Source organism: Pongo abelii, chromosome 20 (genome assembly GCF_028885655.2).
Source record: "Pongo abelii isolate AG06213 chromosome 20, NHGRI_mPonAbe1-v2.0_pri, whole genome shotgun sequence".
Lineage (NCBI taxonomy): Eukaryota > Metazoa > Chordata > Mammalia > Primates > Hominidae > Pongo > Pongo abelii.
In genome coordinates this window covers 16,884,329-16,893,784 of record NC_072005.2, presented here as the reverse complement: position 1 = coordinate 16,893,784, position 9,456 = coordinate 16,884,329, and the positions used below count along the sequence as shown (strand labels likewise).

General features: G+C 49.0%; 1 protein-coding gene across 2 annotated transcripts in view; it reads right to left on the bottom strand.

Annotated features, from left to right (window-relative positions):
* Positions 1-6,565: 6,565 nt before the first annotated feature.
* The window catches only part of TMEM38A (transmembrane protein 38A), a 28,569-nt gene continuing 25,678 nt past the window's right edge, over positions 6,566-9,456 (bottom strand). For both annotated transcript variants that reach the window (XM_024238416.3, XM_024238417.3), the window contains one exon: positions 6,566-8,432. In XM_024238416.3, coding sequence (XP_024094184.1) covers positions 8,205-8,432 — 228 coding nt within the window. In that variant the 3' untranslated portion in view covers positions 6,566-8,204. The remainder of the gene's footprint in view (positions 8,433-9,456) is intronic.

Here is a 9,456-nt window from a genome sequence, read left to right as displayed (position 1 = left end):
GTGGGGCCCTTGGGAGGTGATTAGGTCTTGAGGATGCGGCCCTCATAATGGGATTAGTTCCCTTCCACAAGAGGCCCCCAAGAAACTCCTTGATCTTTCTGCCATGTGGTGACACCAAGAGAAGACGCCATCTGTGAACCAGATAGCCAGCTCTTACCAGACAGTGAATCTGCCAGCATTTTGATCTTGAACTTCCCAGCCTCCAGAACCATGAAAAATAAATTTCTGTTGTTTACAATCCACCAGTTTATAGTATTTTGTTGTAGCACACTGAAAGGATTAAAACAGGAGATAAGGTCTTTTTTTTTTTTTTAATTTTTTTAGCACAAAACTGATTGAGATAAGGTCTTTAAAGAGATAATTAAGTTAAAATAGTCAGCCAAGCAGAGTGGCTCACGTGCCTGTAATCCCAGCAGTTTGGGAGGCTGAGGTGGGTGGATCACTTGAGATCAAGAGTTTAAGACCAGCCTGGCCAATGTGGTGAAACTCCATCTCTACTAAAAATACAAAAATTAGCCAGGCATGGTGGCACGTGCCTGTAATCCCAGCTACTCGGGGGGCTAAGGCATGAGAATCACTTGAACCCAGGAAGTGGAGGTTGCAGTGAGCCGAGATGGCACCACTGCACCCCAGCCTAGGCCACAAAGCCAGACTCCATCTCAAAAAAAAAAAAAGATAATTAAGTTTTTAAAAAAGTCTATAGATGGGCCCTGATCTAATTCACTGGTGTCCTCATAGGCAGAGGAGACTAGGATACAGACATACGAAAAGGGAAGACCATACAGGGACAGAGAAGGTGGCCGTCTGCCACCCAAGCAGAGAGGCCTCCAGAAACAAAACCAACTGACACCTTGATGTCAAACTTCCACCCTCAAGAATTAGGGAAAAATAAATGTCTGTGGCTTAAGCGACTGTGTCTGGAGTATGTTACTGCAGTATTCATTTATTTATGAGACAGGGTCTCACTCTGTCATCCGTGCTGGAGTGCAGTGGTACAATCTCAGCTCACTGCAGCCTCGAACTCCTGGGCTCAAGCAATCCTCCCACCTCAGCCTCCTGAGTAGCTGGGATTACAGGCTCACATCACCACACCTGGCTAATTTTTAATTTTTTTTTTTTTTGCAGAGACGGGGTCTCACTATGTTGGCCAGGCTGGTCATGAACTCCTGAGCTCAAGTGATCCTTTGGCCTCGGCCTCCCAAAGTGCGGGGATTACAGGCATGAGCCACCATGCCCAGACTTTTTTCCCTTATAATTGAAAGCTTCTTTTTTTATAGCTTTACTGAGGCATAACTGACAGATGAACTATGCATATATAAAACGTAAACTTTTAAGTACTTAGGTTGAATGAGTGGAAAAAAAAGAAGTAAAAAAAAATTAATCAAAAATAAATAAAAAAGAGGCCGGCGTGGTGGCTCAAGCCTGTAATCCCAGCACTTTGGGAGGCTGAGGCAGGTGGGTCATTTGAGGCAAGGAGTTCGAGACCAGCCAGGCCAATATGGCAAAACCCTGTCTCTGCTAAAAATACAAAAATTAGCCAGGCATGGTGGTGGGCACCTGTAATCCCAGCTACTCCGGAGGCTGAGGCAGGAGAATCACTTGAACCCAGGAGGCAGAGGTTACAGTGAACCAAGATTGCACCACTGCCCTCCAGCCTGGGCGACAGAGCGAGACACTCTCTCTCTAAATAAATAAATAAGAAAAAAGTTAATTTTTTTTTTAATTTTAAGTAATCAAAGCAAAATTTAGGCCAGGCACAGGCACGGTGGCTCACGCCTGTAATCCCAGCACTTTGGGAAGCCGAGGTGGGCAGATCACCTGAGGTTAGGAGTTTGAGACCAGCTCGGCCAACATGGTGAAACCCTGTCTCTGCTAAAAACACAAAAATTAGCCAGGTATGTTGGTGGGCACCTGTAATCCCAGCTACTCAGGAGGCTGAGGCAGGAGAATTACTTGAACCCAGGAGGCAGAGGTTGCAGTGAGCCGAGATCGTGCCACTGCACTCCAGCCTGGGTGACAGAGCAAGACTCCATCTCAAAAAACAAAACAAAACAAAAACCCAAAAAGTAAAATTTAATAGATTCAGACATGGGTATAGACCCGAGAAACCAGCACAATCAAAACCATCAGCAGATCCATCACCCAAGTTTCCTGGTGCCTCCGCAAAATTCCTCTCACCTGCCACCTGCCCTACCTTGCCCTTCTTTCCCCAAGCACATGCTGATCAGCTTTCTGTTACAATAGTTTGCTTTTTCTAGGATTTCAGATAAATGGATGCCTATAGTACACATTCTTTTTTTGTATGGCTTTTTCCCACCGATCTGGATATATTAGAGGCTCATTCATGTTGTTGCATGTTCACCACCCCCACCGCCTTTTTTTTTTTGGCTGAACATTAGGCAATAGTATGGACGGAGCACAGCTGTTCATTTATTCACATTTTTGTTTTTTTAAAGATGGGGTCTTGCTCTGTCACCCATGCTTCAGTACAGTGGCACCATCACAGCGCACTGCAGCCTCAACCTCCTGGGCTCAAACAGTCCTCCGTCCTGCACCTCCCAAAGCACTGGGATTATAGGTGTGAGTCACCATGACCAGCCTGTGTTTAACTTATGGTGTTTTCGTTTTGTTGTTTTTTTTTTTTTTTGAGATAGAGTCTTGCTCTGTCACCCAGGCTGCAGTGCAGTGGTGCAATCTCAGCTCACTGCAACCTCTGCCTCCTGGGTTCAAGTGATTCTCCTGCCTTAACCTCCTGAGTAGCTGGGATTACAGGCAGGTGCCACCATGCCCAGCTAATTTTTGTATTTTTACAAAATTACACCATGTTGGGGTTTCACCATGTTGGTCAGGCTGGTCTTGAACTCCGGATCTCAAGTGATCTGACACCTCGGCCTTCCAAAGTGCTGGGATTACAGGGGTGAACCACTGTGCCCAGCTAACGTTTTGTTTTGGTTTTTTTTTTTTTTTTTTTTTTTGGAGACAGAATCTTGCTCTGTCGCCCAGGCTGGAGTGCAGTGGCGCGATCTCAGCTCACTGCAATCTCCCCCTCCCAGGTTCAAGGGATCCTCCTGCCTCAGCCTTTCAGTAGCTGGGATTACAGGTGCACACCACCATGCCTGGCTAATTTTTTGTATTTGTAGTAGAGACAGGGTTTCGCAACGTTGACCAGGCTGGTCTCGAACTCCTGAACTCAAGTGATCTGCCCACCTCAGCCTCCCAAAGTGCTGGGATTACAGATGTGAGCGATTGTACCTGGCCCCTATGTTTAACTTATTAAAAAAAAAACCTGCCAAATTGTCTTCCAAAGTGGTTGCACCTTTTTACCTTCCTACCAAAGCATATGAGAGTTCCTATTGCTCCACATCCTCACCAGCACTAAAATGACCATACTGTCATTTTAATTTTAGCCATTTTGTTGGATGTGAAGTGACAACTCATTGTGGTTTTGATTTGCATTCTTCTCATGGCTGAAGATGTGTATCTGACTGGGCATGGTGGCTCACACCTGTAATCCCAGCATTTTGGGAGGCTGAGGCAGGAGGATTGCTTGAGCCCAAGAATTCAAGGCCAGTCTGGGCAACAGAGCACGACTCCGACTCTACAAAAAATACAAAACTTTGCCAGGCATGGTGGCACGCACCTGTAGTCCCAGCTACTCAGGGGCTGATGTGGAAGGATTGCTTGAGCCCAGGAGGTGGAGGTTACAGTGAGCCAAGATTGAGCCACTGCATTCCAGCTTGGGTGACAAAGCAATACCCTGTCTCAAAAAAATGTAAAAAATTAAAAATTTTAAAAACGTAAAAAATTTTAAAAGAAACTGTCCAATTGTCTCCCACCAGCAGTGTGTGAGTTCCAGCTGCCCCCAAATCCTTACCTACACTGGATATTGTCAGTTATTTTTATTTTATCCATTCTAAAAGGTGGCGGGGAGCAGTGGCTCATGCTTGTAATCCCAGCACTTTGGGAGACCAAGGCAAGAAGATCACTTGAGCCAGAAGTTGGAGACCAGCCTGGGCAACCTAGGGAGATCCCATCTCTACAAAAAAATTAGGCTGGGTGCGGTGGCTTACCCCTGTGATCCCAGCACTTTGGGAGGCCTAGGCAGGTTGATCACCTGAGGTCAGGAGTTCCAGACCAGCCTGGCCAACATGGTGAAACCCTGTGTCTCTACTAAAAATACAAAAAATCAGCTGGGTGTGGTGGCACATGCCTGTAATCCCAGCTACTCAGGAGGCTGAGGCAGGAGAATTGATAGAACCTGGGAGGCAGGGGTTGCAGTGAGTTGAGATCGTGCCACTGCACTCCAGCCTGGGCAACAAGAGTGAAACTCCATCTCCAAAAGAAAAAAAAAAAAGGCCTTATCTCCTGTCTTAGTCCATTTAGGGTGCTACAAGAAAATACTAGAAAACGGTGGCTTATAAACAACGGAAATTTATTTCTCACAGTTCTGGAGGCTGGGAAGTTCAAGATCAAGATACTGGCAGATTCACTGTGTGGTAAGGGCCGGCTTCCTGGTTCATACGTGTCTTCTCTCTGTGTCCTCACATGGTAGGAGGAGCAAAGTGTTTCTTTGGGGCCTCTCCTGTAAGGGCACTAATCCCATTATGAGAGCCCCACCCTCATGACCTAATTACCTCCCAAGGGTCCCACCTCCTAATACCTTAGGGGTTAAGACTTCAACGAAAGAATTTGAGAGGAACCCAATTCAATTCATAACAGGTATGCAGTGGCATATGCTTGTGGTTTTAATGTGCAATTTACATGATATCTGCCAACCATATAATTTCTTTGGTGGTGTCTATTCAAATCTTTTGCCCATTTTTTTTTTGAGACAGGGTCTTGCTATGTTGCCAGGTTGGACACAAACTGACGGGCTCAAGTGATCCTCCTGCCTTGGTCTCCAGAGTAGCTAGGACTACAGGCGTGAGTCACCATGCCCAGCTTCTTTTGCCCAATTTGGTGTGGAGTTTTTTTCTCCTTTATTCTTATTTTATTTATTTATTTGAGACAGGGTCTCACTGTTCCACCTAGGCTGAAGTGCAGTGGCCCAATCTCAGCTCACTGCAGCCTCAACCTCCTGGGCTGAAGTGATTTTCCCCACTCAACCTCCCGAGTGCCTGGGTCTACAGGCACGAGTCACCACACCCGGCTAATTTTTAAATTTTTTTTGTAGAGACAGAGTCTCACTATGTTGTGCAGGCTGATCACCAACTCCTGGGCTCCAGTGATCCTCCTGCCTCAGCCTCCCAAAGTGCCGGGATTACAGGCGCGAGCTACCAAGCTCGGGCTTTTTCCCCTTATAATTGAAGGGTTCTTTTTTACAGCTTTACTGAGACATCACTGACAAATGATGTACTGTGTATATTTTGCAATGTACAATGTAATAGGTTCTGACATGTGTATAGATCCAAGAAACTAGCACAATCAAAGCAGTTAACAGACTCATCACCCATGTCCCCTTGCCCCTTCAAAATCCCTCCTGCTCACCCCACCCTACCCGCCTTTCCCCAAGTACCCACTGATCAGCTTCCTGTTATTATACATTAGTTTGCTTTTTCCAGGATTTCATATAATGGATGTGTACAGTATACATTTTTTTTTTTGAGATGGAGTCTCACTCTGTCGCCCAGGCTGGAGTGCAGTGGCGTGATCTCGGCTCACTGCAAGCTCTGCCTCCTGGGTTCACACCATTCTCCTGCCTCAGCCTCCCAAGTAGCTGGGACTACAGGCACCCGCCACCACATCCGGCTGATTTTTTTGTATTTTTAGTAGAGATGGGATTTCACCGTGTTAGCCAGGATGGTCTCGATCTACTGACCTCGTGATCTGCCTGCCTCGGCCTCCCAAAGTGCTGGGATTACAGGCGTGAGCCACCATGCCTGGCCTTTTTTTTTTTTTTTTTTTTTTTTAAAGAATGAGTTTTGCTCTTGTTGTCCAGGCTGGAGTGCAATGGCGCCATCTCAGCTCACTGCAACCTCTACCTCCCAGGTTCAAGCGATTCTCCTGCCTCAGCCTCCTGGGTAGCTAGGATTACAGGCACCCGCCACCACTCCTGGCTAATTTTTGTAGTTTTAGTAGAGGCAGGGTTTCACCATGTTGGCCAGGCTGGTCTTGAACTCCTGACCTCGGTGATCTACCCGCTTCGGCCCTCCAAAGTGCTGAAATTATAGGGGTGAGCCACCGTGCCCAGCCATCCCCACATCTTGAGGCCAAAATCCCAGGCATGTGGCTGGGCTCGGTGGCTCACGCCTGTAATCCCAGCATTTTGGGAGGCCAAGGTGGGTGGATCATTTGAGGTCAGGAGTTCAAGACCAGCATGGCAACATGGTGAAACCCCGCCTTTACTAAAAATACAAGAACTAGCCAGGCGTGGTGGCAGGCACCTGTTATCCCAGCTACTAGGGAGGCTGAGGCAGGAGAATTGCTTGAACCCGGGAGGCCAAGGTTGCAGTGAGCCGAGATCGCACCACTGCACTCCAACCCGGGCAACAGAGTGAGACTCTGTCTCAAACAAAAACAAAAACAAAAAACAAAATCCCAGGCATAAATCAGACAAGCCATGAGGGTTCATTCACAATGATTTATTGGCTGCCCCTCCACGCCGAGCTGCGGTGGACAAGCAAGAGGATGAAGCCTCCCCAGGACCCACCTAACTCCCAGGCATCACAGGAACAAGGCACTTTTCCAACAGCCTGGCAATATCTGGGACTCCAGCGAGGTGTGGGCCCAAACCTCACCTGAGACTGGCCATGCCCGTCCCATGTACCCACCCTTCTCAGACATCCTGGTGACCTAGGCTGAGATGAGGGTGACCAGGAGGGACCCTTCAGCTGTAATATCATCCACCTCGCTCACACTGAAGCAGGTTCCTGGCCCGCCCAGCAGCAGCACAAGGCTGAGCACAGAGCAGGTAAGCATCCGTATGTTTGTTCAATGGCTGAATGAGTGACAATGGACTCCAGCCTGAGGGAGACCTGATACATCCAGGTCCCAACTGTGCACACTCAGAGCCCTTTGATAGAGCTGGATCACGTAACCCCACCCAGCTGGCTCCATTTCTTTGGTTTAGGGGGAGCCTGAGACGAACAGATCACAAGCCTTTCACACAATCTGATCTCTCAAGCCTGCCCTAGACGTGTCTACTGAGGGCTTCCTTTGTGCCAGGGAACTTGTGCATTTCTCTGATCCACACACATGAATGATCTAAAATGCAAAGCCATTTGCAATCATAATTTCCAACTGTCCTGGTCTCCCCTCCTGGCTTCATGAGGCTTAGGAGCATGTGAGCCTTTTTTAACTGCAGCTTCACATCAGCCCTTCCGTACAGAGGGGGGCCAAGGGTCTCCACTATACAGATGGGGAGCGCCAAGCTCAGAGGAGGGGACTTGTCCAGGGACACCCAGCAAGAGTCGGGACTTTCTGGGCACAGGAAAATGTCTAGCCACTGAGGATCGTGGTAAGAAGAGACTTTGAAATGGCAGCACCTGGCTCACAGGTACTTAGAAAATGTCCATCAGATGAATGGATCTCAACATGGCTTGAAGTTCTTCAGGAGTCAATATGCAATTTTTTTTTTTTTTTTTTTGAGACAGGGTCTCGCTCTATTGGCCAGGCTGGAGTGCAGTGGGAAGATGGCTCACTGCAACCTCCACCTCCCGGATTCATGCGATTCTCCTGCCTCAGCCTCCCGAGTAGCTGGGATTAAAGGCATGCACCACCACATCTGGCTAATTTTTGTATTTTTAGTAGAGATGGGGTTTCACCATGTTGGCCAGGCTGGTCTTGAACTCCTGACCTCAGGTGATCCGCCCACCTTGGCCTCCCAAAGTGCTAGGATTACAGGCATGAGCCACTGCATCCGGTCAAGATGCAATTTTAAAGAAGGAAAAACAGAACTAAGAATATCAGTGCCAACCAGTGACATTCTTGACTGGAGCTGCTGCCAGGATTCTGTGAACCCCTCCAAGAGCTGTGACTCTATGGGGTCCTGGCAGAGAGAAAGAGGGAACCCCGATTTCTATAAGAGTTTTTCATCCTCATCCCCATATCTCAACCCCCACGTCAGCCCTGGAGGGTGAGCCAATGACCCTGATTTGCAGATGGGGAAGTCAAGGCCAGGAAAGAATAGATCTGAGCGCAGGAAGCCTCCCAGCTCAGAGGGTCCTGGGTCTGGGTCCTCTCCCCGGTGCCCCTTGGGCCACCCCCTAATCCGCCTTCTTGGTCTTCTTCTTCCTGGAGCCCTCGCTCAACTCCTCCTTGGACTTGGCGGGCATGGCCGAATGCTGAGCTCCTGGCCCACCACCGCCGTGGGACCCACCATGGTTGTCGTGGTGATGGTCACCCCCGCAGGCCGAACCAAACAGCACGGGGCAGATGTAGCCCTCCAGGGCATCAAAGGGGGAGCTGTGTGAGTGGGTGGCTGTCAGAAACACCTGAGGTGGGGTGGCCAGGGGGACGGCAACAGACACAGAGGGACACCAAGGTAGAAAGCAAAGGAGGGCAGGGCAGGGTGGGGAGAAGAGGGGAGAGAATGTCATCAAAGTCAAGGTTGGAGGTAGCCCAGACCCAGCCCTCTGGCTGCATGCACCCCCAGGACGATGGGCGACCATCCCAGGTTTCCCAGGATGCCAGATTTCGAGTGTTGACCCCCGGAAAGTTCCAAGCACACTGGGACTGCTGGTCACCCATCCCCCAGAATTCCCCACGACACCTGGGCTCAGAGAAAAGCTGTGCTAAGTGCAGGTCTGAAGGTCTGTGTCCTCCCAAATTCATATGTTGAAACCTATGGTATTAGGTGATGGTATTAGGAGGTGAGGCCTTTGGAGGGGTGATTAGATCATGAGGGTGGAGCCTTCAGGAAAGACATTAGTGCCCTTATAAAGAGGCCCAGGAGAGCTAACCAGTCCCTTCCACCATGCGAGGACACAGTGAGATGTTGCCTGTCCGCAACCAGTAAAGAGGGCCCTCACCAGAACCCGACCAGGCTAGTACCCTGATCTTGGACTTCCCAGCCTCCAGAATTATAAGAAATACACTTCTTCCTTTTCCTTTTTTTGGAGACAGGGTCTCACTCTGTTGCCCAAACTGGAGTGCAATGGCATGATCTCAGGTCACTGCAGCCTCCACCTCCTGGGTTCAAGCAATTCTCATGCCTCAGCCATCCAAGTAGCTGGGATTACAGGCATGCGCCACCATGCCTGGTTAATTTTTGTATTTGTATTTTGTTTGCCTGTTTGTTTGTTTTTGAGACAGAGTCTTGCTCTGTCGCCCAGGCTGGGGCGCAATGGTGCGATCTCGGCTCACTGCAACCTCCACTTCCCAGGTTCAAGCGATTCTCCTGCCTCAGCCTCCCGAGTAGCTGGGATTACAGGCATGCGACACCATGCCTGGCTAATTTTTGTATTTTTAGGAGAGACGGGGTTTCGCCATGTTGCCCAGGCTGGTCTTGAACTCCTG